The sequence below is a fragment of the Tamandua tetradactyla genome, chromosome X (genome assembly GCF_023851605.1).
Source record: "Tamandua tetradactyla isolate mTamTet1 chromosome X, mTamTet1.pri, whole genome shotgun sequence".
Lineage (NCBI taxonomy): Eukaryota > Metazoa > Chordata > Mammalia > Pilosa > Myrmecophagidae > Tamandua > Tamandua tetradactyla.
In genome coordinates this window covers 156,292,826-156,312,384 of record NC_135353.1, presented here as the reverse complement: position 1 = coordinate 156,312,384, position 19,559 = coordinate 156,292,826, and the positions used below count along the sequence as shown (strand labels likewise).

At 35.5% G+C, this 19,559-nt stretch overlaps 1 protein-coding gene across 6 annotated transcripts in view; it reads left to right on the top strand.

Moving 5' to 3' along the window:
* Positions 1 to 19,559, top strand: part of CDKL5 (cyclin dependent kinase like 5) — a 259,957-nt gene that overhangs the window by 91,375 nt on the left and 149,023 nt on the right. For all 6 annotated transcript variants that reach the window (XM_077145674.1, XM_077145678.1, XM_077145675.1 and 3 more), the window contains one exon: positions 4,745 to 4,779. In XM_077145674.1, the coding sequence (XP_077001789.1) occupies positions 4,745 to 4,779 (35 nt within the window). The remainder of the gene's footprint in view (positions 1 to 4,744; positions 4,780 to 19,559) is intronic.

Genomic DNA, 19,559 nt, shown 5'->3' with positions numbered 1-19,559 from the left:
CATACATGATGTATAGTCATTGTTTCACAATATCATCACAAAGTTGTATGTTCATCACCATGATCATTTTTTAGAACATTTGCATCACCCCAGAAAAAGAAATAAAAAAGAAAGAAAAAATTCGTACATCCCTCTTATTGACCTCTAGTATTTCAGTCTACCCAATTTATTTACCCTTCATCTCCCCTCAGTATTTATTTTTTTATCCATACTTTTTTTACTCATCTGTCCATACCCTAGATAAAAGGAGTAACAGACACTAGGTTTTCACAATCACACAGTCACATTGTAAAAGTTCTATCTTTATACAGTCGTCTTCAAGATCAAGGCTACTGGAGTACAGCTCAACAGTCTCAGGTACTTCCCTTTAGCCACTCCAATATGCATAAACTAAAGAGGGATATCTATATAACGCGTAAGAATAACCTCCAGGATAACCTCTTGATGCTCTTTGAAATCTCTCAGCCACTGAAACTTCATTTTGTCTCATTTCTCTCTTCCCTCTTTTGGTCAAGAGTTTTCTCAGTCCTTTGATGCTGGGTCCTCGCTCATCATGGGATTTCTGTTACATGTTGCCATGGAGTTTACCCCCTGGAAGTTATGTCCCATGTAGAGGGGAGGTCAATGAGTTCACCTGCTGAGTCGGCTTAGAAAGAGAGGCCACATCTTAGCAACAAAAGAGGTTCTCTTGAGGTGACTCTTAGGCCTAATTTTAAGTAGGCTTAGTGTATCCTTTGCAGTAATAAGTTTCATACAGGTGAACTCCAAGATCAAGGGCTTGGCCTAATGATTTGGTTGATATCTGCTTGTGAGAATATCAGAGATTCTCTAAATGGGGAAGTTGAATATTTCCTCCTTTCTCCCCAATCCTCCAAGGGGACCTTGCAAATACTTCGTTATTCACTGACCAAATAACTCTGGGATATATCAAGGCATCAAACTAACCTAAGTAAATCAACAAAATCTCACACCCCAGTCAAGATTCCATGTACTTAGGGTGTTCAACTAAACTGACCATACAAGTTAAATTAGGAAATACATTACCCAACCTATAAATTTTGTGCCAAATGAGTATCTCTCTCTTAAGTCTCACACAGAAGTTGAAGTTTTAAAATATGGATGATATCATCCTTTACCCTGTATTCTGATTTACCTTAGTCCTATCCAGCTCAGCTTCATTCATATCTCTAGTCAAAGTCTGATCACTTTTTTAACTATTTTGACAGTTGCTGTATAGGGTATTGCTGACTTTCATAGCTTTAGAGTTCTAAATCTCTCAGGTGTCACATAAATACTCGAAGATTCTGGGAATGACCAGGTTATATACAAATGGCTTAGTATCTCAGAATTTAGAAATAACAGTTACACGTCCTGAATATATGTGATTGCTGTGAGAGCTTACAATCTAGGACCCTTTACAATAGATCCCCAACCTGATAACCCACGCTCTTGACTTCAATTCATCGTGCTTTTATATTATAGTTAGTCCATATGATAGAGGCATGATAGTATTTGTCTTTTTTCCTGACATTTCATTCAGCATACAGTCCTTAAGGTTCATACACCTGGATGCTGCCTTACAACTTCATACCTTCTTGCAGCCACTCAGTAGTCCATAGTTTGTATGCACCATACTTCCCCCCTTCCATTCCTCAGTCATTGTAACCTTAGGCCATCTCCATCCATTGTGGGTCATGAACACTGCCGCCATAAACACCAGTGTGCAAGTCTCCATTCCATGTCCCCACACTCAGTTCCTCCAGGTATATGTGGAGCAAAGGGGTTTCCGGATCATGTGGTAACCCCACCCCTAGCCTTTCCATGGAACCATCACACTGCCCTCCAAGGGAGTGCACTTCTTAGCTTCCCTACCAACAGTGAATAGGTACATCTCTTCATATTTTCTCAAGCACTTGTTACTGTCTGTTCATTTTTAAACAGTTTATTCACATATCATACCTAAGTATATGGGCATGCCTTCACTACCAAAATCTATATGAAGATATTTACTTTTCTTCCACAAATAATCCATATCCCTCCCCCATGCCCCCCACCTGTTGACATTTAGTTTTGGCATAATGCCTTTGTTAAATTCAATGGAAGCATATTACAATGTTACTGTTGACTATAGACCCTAGTTTGCATTGATTGTACTCCCCCCCACCATATACCATCTATTTTAGCACCCTGCAATGTTGACATTCATTTGTTCTCCCTCTCACAAAAACGTTTTTTTATTTGTACATTTAATCATCATCATTGTCCGCTCTAGGCATTCCTAAATTATACCGTCTCAGTCTTTATCCTCTATCTTTCCTTCTGGTGTCATATGTCCCCAGCCCTTCACCCTCAATCATACTCACATTCATCTTCATTCAGTGAACTTATGTTATTGTGCTACAATCAGGTAGTATTCTGCTATCCACTTTTGACTTTTTACAGTCAGTCTTATTGTACAAGCTATATTCCTTCAGCACCAGTTTCCCAATGTCTACCTTATTTCTGTCGTCTTATAACCTGTGTTCTTAATTCAGTTCTCAAAGTTCACTCATTAATGTTAGTTCATATTAGTGAGACCATACAGTATTTGTCCTTTTGTTTCTGACCTGTTTCACTCAGCATCATGTCCTCAATGTTCATTCACCTTGTTACATACTTCATGACTATTCTGTTTTACAGCTACATAATGTTCTGTCATGTGTATATACCACAGCTTGTTTAACCACTCCTCTGTTGATGGACATTTGAGCTGTTTTCATCTCTTGGCACTAGTAAATAATGCTGCTGTAAGTATCAGTGTGCAAATGTCCATTTGCGTCCTTGCCTTCACTTCCTCTGAATGTATACCTAGTAATGGGATTGCTGAATCATATGGCAATTCTATACTTAGTTTCCTGAGGAACTGCCAAACTGCTTTCCAGAGCTATTGTATCATTTTACATTCCCACCAACAGTGAATAAGTCTACCTCTTTCTGCACATCCTCTCCAGCACTTGTTTTCTGTTTTTTTTTTTTTTTTTTGATAATGGCCAATCTAGTGGGTGTCAGATAATATCTCATTGTGATTTTGATTTGTATTTCCCTAATAGCCAGTGAAGTTGAGCATCTTTTTTTATGTCCCTTTCAGCCACTTGTAGTTCCTCTTCTGAGAAATTTGTTCATGTGTTTTTCCTATTTCTAAATTGGGTTGTTTGTGCTTTTGTTGTTGAGTTGAAGAATCTCTTTATATATTCTGGATACTAAACCCCTAACTCTTATGTGATATATGGTTTCCAAATATTGTCTTCCATTTTGTAGGCTGCCCTTTTACTTTCTTGACAAAGTTCTTTGATGCACAAAAGTGTTTAATTTTGAGGAGTTCCTATTTATCTATTTCTGTTTTAGGAAATAGTTTTATCACCTAGATAATAGAATAAATAACCCGAAAGATAAGGAAGAATCTCATCAAAATAAGCTAAAGAAAGTGGGAGTGCTTGGCTTTAATAGCTGGAGAGCCTGCTACCACTTGTGACCTGTGCCTTCAAACTGAGTCTTTATGCCTGAAATTGCAACTCTGAGGCCTGTACTCTGAGGCCAGTCAGCAAAGATATTTTAGTAGCCTAGAAGAGTATTTAAATGTCTACCGGGACAGAGAGCATTTTTGGCAAACTCTGTACTTGAGCTTACTATTAGGAAGTCATTAGCTCCTTTTTTAATTGTTATTTTCCTCTATCATTACCTTGAATTTCAATGATTGATCCATATTCCATATTCTATGGATATACTCACCTTTTTTCTACTTAGATATTTTTAAAAGAAATATTTTTGAGAAATATCTACATACATACAGTCCAACCATATTATGCAATCAGTGGCTCACAGTATTATCACGTAGTTGTGTATCCTTCACTGTGATCATTTTTAGAACATTTGCATCACTCCACAAAAAGAAATAAAAAGAGAAAAGAACTCATATATCCCATACCTGTTACCCCTCCCTCTCATTGTCCCACAGTATTTCAATGTGCTTATTTTTTGTCCGTTATCTCCCCCATTATTTATTTATTATCCTTATTTATTTACTTTTTTTTACTCATCTGTTCATGCCCTGGATAAAAGGAACATCAGATGCAAGATTTTCACAGTCACATCATCACATTGTAAAAGCTATATAGTTAATACAGTCTTCCTCAAGAATCAGTCATTAGCTCTTATCTTTAAAGTTCCTTACAATTTTTTGAGTTAATTTTCATTTTCTCTTAAAGTGCTTGTGTCCAAGTCTTGTCTCCCCAATTTTTTAACCCTGAAATTAAAAAGTACCTCAACTGAACTTTTTAAAAAAAAGAGAAATATTTAAAAATATTTAAATTTGGGGAAATGCTTGTTACTCTTAGTTTATAAAAATATATGTAATAAAACTAGATGACTTTGTACACTTTAGATGGATTGTATGGTATGTAAAATTATGTCAATAAAGCTGCTTTTTTTTTTTGCATGGGCAAGCGCTAGGAATCGAACCCGGTTCTCCGGCATGGCAAGCGAGAATTCTGCCACTGAGCCACTGTCGCACCGCCCTGCTTTTAAAATATATAGTAAAATATTCATATGCTATTTGTATGTGGGTCATTGCATTATCACTAAAGAATATTGCAATTTTAGGAATTATTATTATAACATATACTATTAACCAGTGTAAACACAGAACATTGCTCTAAGAGCTGTAGTTTGTATGCATGTCCCTAATTGTTTACTATTTTTATTATAGGAGCCTATGGAGTTGTACTTAAATGCAGACACAAGGTAAGTACATACTTTTTTAAATGAAAATATCTTTCTATGTTTAGCTATTTTGAACTGGTTCAGTGCCGTGTGCATGTGGGTATTTTAATTAAATCTGTTTGGCCATAATGATGGTAATGCTAAACGCAGCAGTAATGACATGTGAACCCAGAAAATGGACACTTCTTATAGACCAGCTTTATTTATAGCCAAGTAGTCATTAGCATTTTTGTGATGACATGCTGTTTGTTCAATCAACCTATGTGTAGGTGCAAACCTCCCTAATGGGATAAGAGAAAAGTGGCGGAATGAGATAAAGAAAGCAAGTTGTGACAGATTTAATTTGTTAAAGTACTTGTGAACAAGGAGAAACTTGATTAGGTATTTTTCATGTAGCCCAAATAGCTTAATTTATCAGTGGATTTGAATCAGATTTTGAAGAGTAGTGGACAGATGTTGGTTATGAAATAGGGTATGGAATAATATTGTATGATCATTACTGGCTATAGTTGATCACCCCTTGAACAATCTTGAAATGAATCTTATTAAAGGTTGACTATGATTATAATAAAAAATTATTCAGGAAAGTTATTCGAAGTTTCCATAGCTATTGTTCAGTGGTGAGTGTGTTCTATTCAGAGACTAACTTTAAGGTGGCAGGTGTTGAAGCTGTAACAGTATTTTTTTTCTTAGAGTTTATTCCTACTGTAATATTACTATTAATATTTGACCTCATGTTATTTTGCATATAGTTTAAGATCAAGGTTTTAAATTTTTGTGATTTATTTTATAATATCTGAGGTGAGCTTAGTTATACAACCTCAAACATTTAATTTAAACTCCTGAATCTATCAATCAATAGTAATATATGTGTATGTGTGTATATATATAAATAAGGATAGTATCATACTTATGTTGCTTTTTCTTTACTATTATTCAAAATACTACCTACTTTTTTAGATTTAAGGCTTCATGACAGTTCATATATTTGGGATTTATTCTTGAAATTCTGTGCTTGAATTATTTTATGTTGTAATAGTTCCCTAAAGATCTATTTACCAGTAAATCCTCAAAAAAATGGTTTGATTACTATTGGTTCTTTTTTTCTTTAACATTTTTTATCATGAAATATATATACAAAAAAGCAATAAATTTCAAAGTACATTTTAACAAGGAGTTTTAGAACAAATTTCAAAGTATGGTATGAATTACAGTTCCACCATTTTAGGTGTTTCCTTCTAGCTGTTCTAAGACACTGGAGACTAAAAAGAAATATCAATATAGTGATTCAGTAGTCGTACTCATGTGTTAAATCCTATCCTCTCTGATACAATTCTTCCTTTTCCTTTGATCCTTCTCCCACTCTTTAGGGATATTTGGACAATAGCCATCCTGTTTCATGTTGCAAAGGAGTGTTGACATTATGGGGTAGGGGAATGCAACTGGTTAATGATCTTGGAGAGACTTGTACCTCTGGGTTTCAGGACTTATCTGGCCTAGGAACCATTTTAAGGTTATAGGCTTCTGGAAAATAAACTTCATGAATAAAACTTTTATACAGTCTCAGATAGAGCCCAGGGTATTCTTTAGGGTTTACAGGAATACTTTTTATTGGGGCTTAGAATATCATGGCAATTAGCAACCTAGCTGAAGCTTGCATGAGAGTAACCTCTGGAATAGCCTCTCAACTCCATTTGAAATCTCTTAGCCACTGAAACCTTATTTTGTTACAGTTCTTTTCATCAGGTAGGCATTGTCAATCCTAGTGCCAGGGCCAGGCTCATCCCTGGATGTCATGCTGCCATGGAGACTTACATCCCTGGTTGTCATGTTCCATGTAGGGAGGAGGGCATGTTGGTTTGAAACTATTGTGTACCCTAGAAAAGCCATGTTCTTTAACCCTGATTCAGTATTACTGGGTGGAATCTTTTTTATTAAGTTGTTTCCATGGAGGTGTGATCCACCCAGTTGTGGGTGGTACCTTTTGATTAGGTGGGTTCCATGGAAGTGTGTCTCCACCCATTCTAGATGGGGTTGCTTACAAGAGTCCTTTAAGAGGGAACCATTTTGGAAAAAGCTTTAGATCCCCCACAGCCAGAGACCTTTGGAGATGAAGAAGGAAAACACCCCCAGGGGAGCCCCATGAAATAAGAAGTGGGCAGAGAAAGCTAGCAGAGACCAGAAATGTCGCTATATGCCTTTCCAGCTGACAGGGGTGTCCGGATGCCAACCAGGTCCCTTCCCAGGTGACAGAGGTGTTCCAGATGGCATCATCCTTTCTTGAGTGATGGTAACCTCTTATTGGTGCCTTAATTTGGACATTTCATGACCTTAGAACTTTAGACTTGCAACTTAATAAATTCCCTTTTTAAAAACTGTTCCCTTTCTGGTATATTGCATTATAGCAGCTTTAACAAACTAAAACAGAGGGTAATGATTTTACTTGCAGAGTTGGGCTGAGAGAGAGAGAGGCCACATTTGAGCAACAAAAGAAGTTCTCTGGAAGTAACTCTTAGGTAATATTATAGGTAGGCTTAGCCTCTCCATTTCAGATATAAGTTTCATAAGAGCAAGCCTCAAGATCAAGGGCTTGGCCTAATAATGTGGGAGTCCCTAATGTTTGAGAGACATTAGGGATTTCCCATGTGGGAAAGTTTGATAGTTCCATATTTTTTCTTTAGTTGCTATTGGTTCCTGATTAAAGATGATTAGGAATTTAAAATAATAAATTAAATATAATAAAAATAAATGTAGCACCTTGAATATCTTAAGAAATATTACTGAAGTCTGAAATTAAACACACAAAAAACTCCCTAATGAAATGCTGTGCTTTTAATCAGTTATACTAAATTTTGGAATCTTTTAAAAAGTGAAATTCTTGAGTGGATACTACTTAGGGTTTAAAATAGGCTGTTAGTTTCCAAGTTAAATTTGTTTCATGAACCTAATACCTCCTTTTATTATGGCTCTGTTTATAGAACCTAGCAAATTGAAGCTTCAGCTGTTAATCTAGGCTTTTAAAACCCAAGGATTTCTGATATACATGCATACAATATAGGTAATATTGTACATTGTACATATATCTGATATATATATTATATATTCAAACAGTGTTAATAATCCAACAGTATTTTCTCTCCTCAGTCTTTGTCACACTTTGACCTGTGACTCTTTTTCCTATACTTTCTTTTGACTGTATCTAAGCTTTCCTTCTACCTTTTATGCAAAAACAAAAGCTTATTAATTGAATATATTCTTTTTATCTTTCCACGTGGCTGTTTTACACATTTATTAAAATATAGTTGTTACCTGTATCTTGTTCTCATAATGCACACTGGTAGTACTAGCAAGATGGGTCCAGAGTGGGAATGGATGAGTGCGTGTATCTCTGTTCTTGGGAACCCAGCTCTATATATGAGCTGTGATTCCTAGTGGCTATGTGTAGGGCACCTTGGGTTACAAGGATGAATAAAACATCTTGAATGGCTGTTGGGGATTGAATCATGTTCATCACAAGTGGCATGTTCAAGCCTAACCCTTGGTCTTGTGGTGTGAACCCATTTATCAGTAGGACCTTTTGTTGAGGTTGTTTTTCGTTAAGGTGTGGCCATTTGAATCAGGATGGGTCTTAATCCTTATAGAGAAGGCCATAGAGAGAGAAGCTGTGGGAAGAAGCTGGAAGTCAACGCAACTTGGATGAGAAAAGGAGAAGATTTTATCATGTGCATTTCCACAAGACTGAAAAGCCAAGGACCAAGGATTGCTGACAGCCAGCCCTACAATGCCACAGTCTTCAGGGAGAAAGCATCGCCTTGCTTATGCCTTGATTTTGGACTTCTGTCCTCAAAACTGTGAGCCAGTAATTTCCCATGGTTTAAGCCAACCCACTGTATGGTATTTATTTTAGAAGCCCAAAAATTGAAACTGAGAGGATAGAAGAGTAGATACTTGAATAACCCATAAGGTTGCTACAGATGAGATCGTATCTAAACACTTCCCTTTTTGCTGCCCTTCACTAATTAAGGGACTCAGATTAATTTTCTATGTAGTGTTGGTTTTTCCTTTCATTCGTCTTAAAAGGTACTTGCTGGATGAAAAATCTAAAGCATACATTATAAGCTAACTCAGAGTAATTTAAAACTCTTTTTAGACCCTGCAGCTGTTTAGTCATTAGACATGTTATGGTATATTCTTTTTCTTGCTAAAATCAGGCCCATTATCTAAAAATAGAACATCTGCTGCTTCTGGTAAGATTTATGCTCTAGGATCAAACAAATAGTTAACTATGAAATCTCATAGTTAAAAATGGGTATAATTTTCCGTATTGTAGCCTTTATATGTAAAATAACCATGCCCATATATTTTTGTATTCCTTTGAAAAATGGAATGAAATGCTTCTAAAAAATGTATAAATCAAGCTTCATAGTAGGTAGAAAAGCCTTGTGTGTGATTACTTATACAAAAGGTGGGTCTCTCTTTGAAAAGGTTTGCTGCAGGTGTATATGTAATTAAATAATTTCTAGCATATTTAATTTGTATATTGTTGCAAGAGTTTAGAGGTCATGCTTAGAAACAGATATTTTCTTTTATGAACACAATATGATGTTGGGCTATTCCAGGCCAAGTTCTTATTTCTTAATTTACTGAAATAAATACCACCCTAACCAGAAAGGGAAAATACAACTGTACTCCTTTTTTTGACAGCTTTTGTTGTTTTATATATATATATGAAAACTCTTAGTAATAATTATGACAACTTTTAGCAATGACTGCTAAGCTTCTATTGCGGCTCCTTTTGACTACTCACATTTGAAAGAAGTTCAAGTTTGGACCTTTACCCTGCAGGTTTTCTTTTTTATTTGTATGTCTGTTTGAAGTATCTGTGAGAGGGGAGGCATTTTAGCATATTTTTCTTTGCAGAACCCAAAGAGGTCATCCTCACAAGGTACTGAGAATTCAATGGGATTGAAATAGGGTGGTAGGATCTGAAGTTAAGGAAAGAAAGATTGTGGCAGTCTGATAGAGAGGTTAGGTTGAAAGGCCATGTCATTTGGGCCTAGGTCAGGGAGGTGCTGACTCATCGTACCTTTTCTGTGGCTGGTATTGATATATGAGAAGATTTTGTTTTGATTGTTGTTTTTTCAAAGTAGGATATTGAGATAACTAATTATACAAAGTTGTGAACAGTCCAGTATTGCGGTATAACCTATAAGGTGTTATAAAAAATAATGGTGATTTAAATTAGAGAGATGGAAATGAAGGACAAAATAGAGAGGTGTTGTAGAGTATCAGGGATTCTGTTCCTGCGGGGGGGATCAGATATGATCCCAAGGATTTGAATGTGGTAAACTAGGAGAGCACTGGTATAATGTATTGGACTGGAAAACTTATAAAAGATATATAAGCTTTGGGAGAGAAATAGTAAGTTGGGTTTTAATAATAAATAATAAAAATGACAGCAGACTGTCAGACCTAATTTTAATAAATATCACATATTGAACATCTGTCATATGCTGGGTACTTCCCTAGATGTTTTACATTTAATCCCCATAGCAGCCCTACTTTTTATCCACATTTTATAGATGAGGAAACTGAATCACAAAGAAATGATGTAATAGGACCAAGATTATGCAGCTGGTAAGTTGTGGAACTAGGACTTGATCCGACTCCAGTAATAGCTAATTTTAGCATGACATGGAGCTGTGAAATGATATGAACCATCCAAGAGTAAGTATAGAGCAGAGAGAAGGGGATTTTTAAAATTGTGAGACTGAAAGAAGAGAGGTAGATAGAGCTTTTTTTTTTTTTTTAAAGTAGAGCTCTTGAAGCAAGGAAAAAAAAATTTTAAATGGTATTCACAACGTAAAAATCCATAGAAAGATCCATGATGATTAGGATGGAGGGTTAAGAAAACCCATTTAATGACCCTTTTAAGTAAAATGATGTGTTGAATGCTGGATTGCAAAAGGTTAAGGAGAGGGTAGATAGAGAAAATCTAGATTGTGCCTGTTTTCTCTCTTAGAAGTTGAGAATGAGAGTGATAGGAAGAGTAGATTTGATTGAATATTCACTAGTCAGGAATATACATATTTCCTCCTACCAAAAGGCATTCTCGGCCGTTTGTTACTACTTAATTTTCACAATTTTCCCTTTTCTCTAAGGCTACATTTTTAGCAAGCTTTATAAATTTTGGATTAGTGAATCATATATATTTTTTTCAGATTAAATTTGCATTTCCACCAGAAAGCTGAATGGCTGAATGATGAGTTGATACATGTATACTTTTTTTTTAACCAAAACTATTTGTAGAAGAAACTTGAGGAAAAGTAGTGAACTATAACCAATTTAACAGATTATTTATGATTATTTGGTGTTGATACCTCAAGCAAACAGCTGACATCTTAAAACCACACAATTATTTTTTGCTAAAATAAAGTAAACATATTGCTTCATTTTTTCCCCACATCAAATAAAACAAATGTTTTCCTTAAAGTTTTAGATTTAGATTTTACATGTGAATTGAGTTTTTAAAACCAGGAGCTAAGTCAACAATGAGAAACTGGATGTATGGAACACCCAGTTGTATTATTTACTTGATTGTTACTTTCTTCCACGTTTGTTTGTGTCTTATAAATATATGATGAAGGTTCTTCCCTTTTTGCATGCAAAAATTCTTGCATTTGAAAAAATTATTGAGCAACTTAGGATCTTTAATAAAGATCGTCAGAAGCTGGAAATATTTAAATATTAATTGGTTACTTTACCATAATCATTTAAAAAATATTTCTGTTAAATGACATTAATTTGCCTCAGGTTATAGAGATTAAAAAAACCACCATTGTTATGCTGGATTTCAGGTCAGGAAGAAAGACAGTAGGAATCATTAATTGGGAAAAAAGATCTGTCTCTTTTTACAGAAGAACTTATATAGAACCATTATTTCTGGGTGGTTCCATCACTTTTTTAAAAATTTGTTTTCTGTTATCAAACCAAAACAACATACAAACATGGACATTCTTAACATACAAACATTCCGTGTATGGTGTACAGTCAATGGCTCACAATATCATCATATAATAGTATATTCATCACCATGATCATTTTTTAGAACATTTGCATCACTCCAGAAAAAGAAATAAAAAGAAAAAAGAAAGACTCACACATGCCATACCCCTTACCCCTCCCTCTCATTGACCACTAGTATTTCCATCTACTCAATAGATTTTAACCTTTGTTCTCCCTATTTTTTTTCTATACCCCTTTCATTGTTCACTAGTATTTTAATATACTCATTTTGTTTTAACATTTGTTCCCCCTATTATTTATTTGTTTTTAATCCATATGTTTTACTCATCTGTCAATATGGTAGATACAAGAAACATCAGACACAAGATTTTCATAATCACATAGTCACATTGCAAAAGCTATATCATTATATATTCATCTTCAAGAAACATGGCTACTGGAACATAGCTCTATAGTTTCAGGCACTTCCCTCTAGGCTCTCTAATAACACCTTAAACTAAAAAGGAGATATCTATAAAATGTGTAAGAATAACCTCCAGGATAACCTCTTGACTCTGTTTGAAGTCTCTCTGACACTGGCACTTTATTTTGTCTCATTTCTCTCTTCCCCCTTTCGGTTGAGAAGGCTTTCTCAATCCCTTTATGCTGAGTCCCAGTTTATTCTAGGATTTCTGTTCCACATTGCCAGGAAGGTTTACACCTCTGGAAGTCATGTCCCACGTAGAGAGGGGACAGGCAATGAGTTTGCTTGCCATGTTGGCTGAGAGAGAAATGGGGTGGTTCTGTCTCTTGACCCTGCTCTTGTTGCTGATCCAGTGAATTGTAGAATAGTCTCTGGAACACCACAAAATCTTAGGAAAATCATACTTGTATTATAATGCTTAGGGGTTGTGATATTTTGGAGTGTCTCTTGAAATCTTAGCTTCTGATTTTTTGTATTTCATACTCTCCTCGTTTGTTTATATAGTGGAAACTACCCATGTTTCTGTTGTCTTGTCAATAAAAGGAACGATGGCTCATGTCATTTTCTAGGTCAGGTTGACTTCTTTACGGAACTAGAAGAGTTTGGGGCCTTTGCAGACTTCCTGGTTGCCTGTATTCCCACCATCTTAATTTGGGGTTTTGTTTCTTCTTGAGTGAATGTTATCCCAGTCATATTGGAACTAGCCAATAGGTTGGTCATATTTGAACTAACCAGTACTAGTTCTGCATGCCATGTCTTTAAGGATGACTTTACCTCATTCATACTTCTTTTAATGACTCAGTTCTTAAATGATCATTTCCCCCCTCGTTATCTAGAAGATGAGTTTACTGGGTCACTTGATAGATTTTAAAGTCTCTCTCATAAAAACATAATTAGTTCAAGGAAGAGAACATTCTTTTATATCTTCTTAAGATGAGTAATTTCTTCAATAGTCTCTGCTAAATGTCTGTACTTAAGTGATTTATACTAGCTCCCTAATGGGATTCTCTTCAAAATTTCGGGAGCAAAAAAATGAGCGTGTGTCAGGGCCTGAAATATATATTCACTGGTAATCTAAGCAAAGGAACTGATTAACAAATGCCCATAAAGTGGATACTCTTAAGTAGTTAAGCATAACTCTTTATCAGTTATTGAAACCAGTGACTGGAAACTAGTGCATAGTGATCTATTTATTTCTCTATTAAAGGTAATCCAATCCTGCAATACTATATAATTAGAAGCTATAAATCATATTCTACAATATTGTTGAGCTTTAGTATTTAATTAAAGCCTTTGTTTCATTTATTAAAGCATTTTAATTTAAAAGAAATACATATTTTGACTGCTTTCTGTACTTAAGGCACAATGTTCTAGGCATGGTGTGATAAGCACCATGTTCTAGGCAAAATGTCAGGCACTGTGCTGGGCACTGGCTCTGCAAAAATCAGTAAGTTGTGGTTCCTACTTTTGAGGAATTCAGTCTAGTATGTATACATTGGCAAATATAAGGGCATGTTTTCTGTTGTCATGAAGCTTAAAGCATAGATTGGTGGAGGAGTAAATTTGTGAGAAGATTGGTTGAAATGATAGTGTGAATCACCCCCCAACCATCCCTCCCCACCCCAATAAAATGTCCATTGAAGCCTGCTTAGGAAGTAAAAACCTCCTATCACAAATAGAAAAAAATTAGTAAGAAATATGCATGTCCCAGACCGCACAAGAGCATTACCACAAAGATGGGATGGGATTAGGAAGTAGCACTATTGGCTGGTCACATGCTAATTGAAAATAGTATAGTTGATCTCTGACTTTTAGAGGGCCTGAACTCCTTGGCATAGTAATGATGAATTGTAGAACATACCTTGGATGACACAGCTGAAACTTGTTCCCTGTGGCCCAAAACATTTTCTTTAAGACCACTCTGTTAGGATGGGCAGGGGAACCTAACCTGGGTGGAGATCTAGAGTCAGGAAACTACTGCCTGTGAGCCTAATCTGGCCTGCCATCTATTTTTGTAAATAAAATTTTATTAGAACACAACCACACTCATTTGTGTATGTATTTTCTATGGTTGTTTTGGTACTACAGCTACAGAGTTTGAGTAGTTGTGACAGAGATTGTATGACTCTAAAATATTTATTATCCGACCCTATACAGACATTTTCTGACCTCTGATGTGGAGCATGCCTGAACTAATAGAATATGGTGGAAACAGTATAGAGGCCTTAGTGGACCAACACTCTAAATTTCTATTCCTCTTTTGCCTTGGTGCTCTTGGAACCTGAGGAATAGCAGTAAGTGTGGGACCTCACTGAATTTTTTTTCCCCCCTTGAGCTGGATTTTAGTTAATCCCTTTGCTGGGCAGAAAATTTTGTGCTAGTTCTATCTTTGGCATATCAACTGACAAAACAGAGAAGTAGAATTTACTAATGACCGGGCATACAGAGACACATATAAGCTGTTCATCCTATGTCCCATTGCTGGCCTAAATAAGTCTCTGAATTTTCACTTAAAGATGAATAAAAAGAAGAGTCTTCACCAATACTATGAGACATTCTTTAGCTCAAGGGAAGGACATTCCAAAAATATTAAGAGCAGAGTTCTTCAAGAGAAAAAAAAAAACTTGGAATAGCTTTCTAGTATGGTTCAAATGAATATAAATAAGAAATTAAGCTAAAAAGAAATAATCATTGTTTTTGTCTCTAGTGCTTCTTGTCTCCCAGGCTTTATTTTATTTTATTATTATGTTTTTAGCTTTTACAATGGGGCTTTCTTAACTTATAAGCTTACAGTTCTGAGACCGTGAAAATGTCCAAATCAAATCATCAACAGGTGATGCTTTCTCCCCCAAAACTGGCTACCGACAATCTTGGACTTCTCTCCCACATACAAGGCATATGTCACATCTGCTGGTTTCTCCCTTCTCTCCTGAGTTTCTTTGCTTTCAGATTCTGGATGCTCTAGAGTCTGTGGTTTTCTTTCTGAGCTTGTGTGTGAGTCCTTCTCTCTCAGTATCTCTGGCTTTTCTCTCTTAGTTTCTCTGTGTGCATCTCTGAATTCTATCTCTTTTAAAGAACTCCAGTAAGAGGATTAAGACCCACCAGGGGCACACAGCAATTGAAATAACGTAATCAAAATGTCCTACCTACAATAGGGCTACACCCATGGGAATGGGTTAGCTTTAAGAATGTGATCTTTTCTGGGGTATATACAACTTCAAACCATTACAGAATTATAAAGAGAAAAATGTCATTATGTCTAAATAATTACATCCTCTACATGTAAAACAAACAGAGGCATCACATGTAAACCTTTAAAACTAACAAGAATTCATTGCTTTATTTTTATTACTCTTTAAATCCTCATAAAAAACATGAGAAAGAATTACCCTGTTTTTGTTTTTGTTTTTGTTTTTTCCACATGGGAGAACCAGTGCTCAAATAGGTTAATTTTCTGAAGGCCATATGGTAAATAGGTGATAGAGCCGTTAGATCCATATTCTTTTATTTTTAAATTGAGATGAAATTCAAATACCATAAAATCCAGCATTTTAATGTATACAATTCAGTGGTATTTAGAACATTATAATATCGTGCAACCACCATCTATATCAGCTTCCAAAACATTTTCATCACCCCAAATGAAATCCCTATAAGTACTCATTCCCCATTCCCTCTTCCCTCCAACCTCTGGCAAATACCACTTTGTTTTCTGTCTTTATGGATTTCCCTGTTCTGAATATTTCATATAAATGCATAATGTTGTCACAGTTCATTGATATTGTGGTATGTATCATGTTCCTTTTTATGGCTGAATAATATTCCATTACACACACACACACACACACACACACACACACACTATATTTTGTTTATCCATTCCTGTGTTTATGGACACTTGAGTTGTTTCTACCTTTTCGCTATTGTGAATAGTTCTGCTATGAACTTCCGTGTACAAGTATTTGAGTATTTGGTCTTAATTTTTTTTTTTGAGGTAGAACTTGTTTTTTTTTTTAATATAATTTTTTTTATTAGAGAAGTTGTAGGTTTACTGAAAAATTAGCAGAAAATGCAGAGTTCCCATATAGCCCTTCCCCTCCCTCCATTGTAGTTTTGTTATAGTTGATGAAACAATATTATAATTATACTATTAACTATAGTCCATAATTTACATTAGGGTTCACTGTATGGTACAGTACTATGCTTTTTTTTTTTTTTAATGTTTATACTAGTAACATATATACAATCTAAAATATCCGCCCCCTCCCCCTTTTTTTGCATGGGCAGGCACCGGAAATCGAACCCGGGTCTCCAGCATGGCAGGTGAGAATTCTGCCAATGAGCACCATCGCACCACCCTGAACTATCCCCTTTTAACCACATTCAAATATATATTTGAAAAAAAAAAAAAAGACTAAGAAAATAAAAAAATGAAAGAAAAACAAATACAGATTTGAGTGGTGTTAATTATATTCACAATATTGTACTGTCATCACCACCATCCATTACTAAAACTTTTCCATCACCCCAAACACAACTTCAATACACATCACTTCTGCATACATTTAATTGGCCAAAGCAAGTCACTTGGTCAAGCCTATGAGTTGGGCAAGGATGTAAAAATCCTATATAGGAAAGAATAGTTCTATTGTATGAAACTAAGAACCCTGTCTGGTACAATACAATAGTAAGATGGCAGCAGAACTTCCAGCCTCTATATTATCTCATGTTTAAGTTCACTTTTTGGGAATTCAAGCAGAAGCCCCAAAGTTAGCTCTGATTGGAACTGATTGACCTGACTCGCGTCATTCCCAATGCTGAACAAATTCATTCAATACGTAGTTATTTGGCACTATTTGTGCCCTATGGAATATAGCAGTGAATGAAACACAATCTGTGCCCTCATGGAACTTTCATTCTAGTCAGGAATAGTGGTGGACAATCAACGTAATAAATAACTAGAAATGCAAAAGATCATAAGTGCTGAAGAGAAAAACACTGAGTTTCCAGGGTGAAGGGGAAGTAATAATAGCAATGTTAAAGAAGGCAAGTGTGGCTGGAGTGGAGTAAAATAAAAGGCAAAGAAATAGGATGTATAATCAGAGAGGTAAGGGGGCAGTGGTGTGTGAGATCATGGAAGGCCTTGTAGGTCACTGTAAGACTTTGGCTTTTGTTGTAGTTAAAATAGGAAGACATCAAAGGGTTTTGAGTCATCTTAGTAGGTGTGAAATGTAACTCATAATTTTCATTTGCATTTGCCTGCTGACTGATGATGTTGAGCATGTTGGCCATTTTTGTGTCTGTTCAAGTCATTTGCCCATTTTTAAATTGGATTGTCTTTTTGTTGTAGTTGAGTTGTAAGATTTCTTTGTATATTCTGGATATTAGACCCACATCATTTATATGATTTGCAACTATTTTCTCTCATTCTGTAAGTTTTGTTTTTACTTTCTTGATAGTGTCCATTGAGGCACAAAAGTTTTTAATTTTGATGAAGTCCAGTATATATTTTTCTTTTGTTGCTTTTGTTTTTGTTGTCTAAGAATCCATTGTCAAATCCAAGGTTATGAAAAAATACCCCTGTGTTTTCTTCCAGTAGTTTTATGTTTTCAGCTCTTACATTTAGGTCTTTGATCCATTTTGCCTGTAATGTAGGGGTCCAACTTCATTCATGTTTTTTTTTTTCATGGACAGGTACTGGAAATCGAACCTGGGTCTCTGGCCTGGCAGGAGAGAACTCTGCCTACTGAGCCACTGTGGCCTGCCCTCAACTTTATTCTTTGCATGTGGATATCTGGTTAACCTAGCACAATTTGTTGAAGCGATTAGTCTTTCCCTACTCAGTAGACTTGGTACACTTTTCAAAAAGGAAGTGGTGTCCTATGCCAGTACCACCCTATCTTGTTTACTACAGCTTTTTAGTAAGTTTTGCAGTCAGAAAGTGTGAGTCCTTCATCTTTGTTCTTTTTCAAGATCATTTTGTCCGTGGGGGGTCCCTTGTAATTCCATATGAATCTGAGGATCAGCCTTCCCATTTCTGCAGAAAAAGACCATTGGAATTTTGAAAAGGATTGCTTTATAGAGTACTTACTATCCTTTTAACTCTTTAAAGTTTTCCAACTCATGAACATAGAATGTATTTTATTTATTTAGGTCTTTAATTTGTTTCAGTGATATTTTGTAGTTTAAATTGTGTGCCTCTTGCCTTGGTTAAATTCATTTTGATATTATTGTAGATGGACATATTTTCTTAATTTCCTGTTCAAATTGTTCATTGCTAGTTTATTAAAATATTATTGATTTTTGTGTGTTGATTTTGAATCCTATAACCTTGCTGAATTTGTTTCTTAGCTGTAATAGTTCTTTTGTGGATTATTTAGGATTCCCTATATATAAATCATGTCTTCTGCAAATACTGATATTTTTACCTCTTTCTTTCCAGTTTGAACCCCTTTATTTCTTTTTCTTGCCTAATTGCTCTGTGTAATGGGTTGAATAATGTTCCCCCCAAATTCCTGTGTACATGGAACCTCAGAATGTGATATATTATTTAGAAAGTTTTTTTGCAAATGTAATTAGTTATGATGAGGTCATACTAGATTAAGATGGGCTCTAAATACTTATTATGGTTCTGTTCAGACTTTCTGTTTATGAATTACTGAAAACAGGTGTTGAAGTCTCCAACTATAATAGTAGAGCTGTCTATTTCTCATTGCAGTTCCATAAGTATTTGTCTCATTTATTTTGATGCTGTCTTGTTAGGTACATACATGTTAAGGTTTGTTATGTCTTCTTGGAGAATTTATCATTATGTGATACCCCCTTCATCCCTGATGATTTCCCTTGTTGTGAAGTCTGCTTTCTCTGAAATTAATATAGCTATTCCACCTTTCTTTCTTTCTTTTCGGCATGGACAGGCACTGGGAATCGAACCCAGATCTCCGTCATGGCAGGCGGGAACTCTGCCTACTGAGCCACCATGGCCTGCCCTCCGCCTTTCTTTTGATTAATGTTAGCATGGTATATCTTTCTACATCCCTTGACTTTTTTTTTTCAGACTGCAAGTTTTTATTCTATTTTTTGTTGTTTATGAAAAAATAAATGTCAAATATGCTTCATAAACCCTCACTGTTTAAGTAAAATAGGAACCTGTAACTTCCTCTGCTCTGTTTTAAGCCGTTTATTTATTTATTTTTATTATAAACAACAAACAAACATAAAAGTATTCTTGACATGGTTACAATCAATGGCTCACAATTTATCATCACATTGTTGTGTATTCATCACCATGATCATTTTTTTGAACATTTGC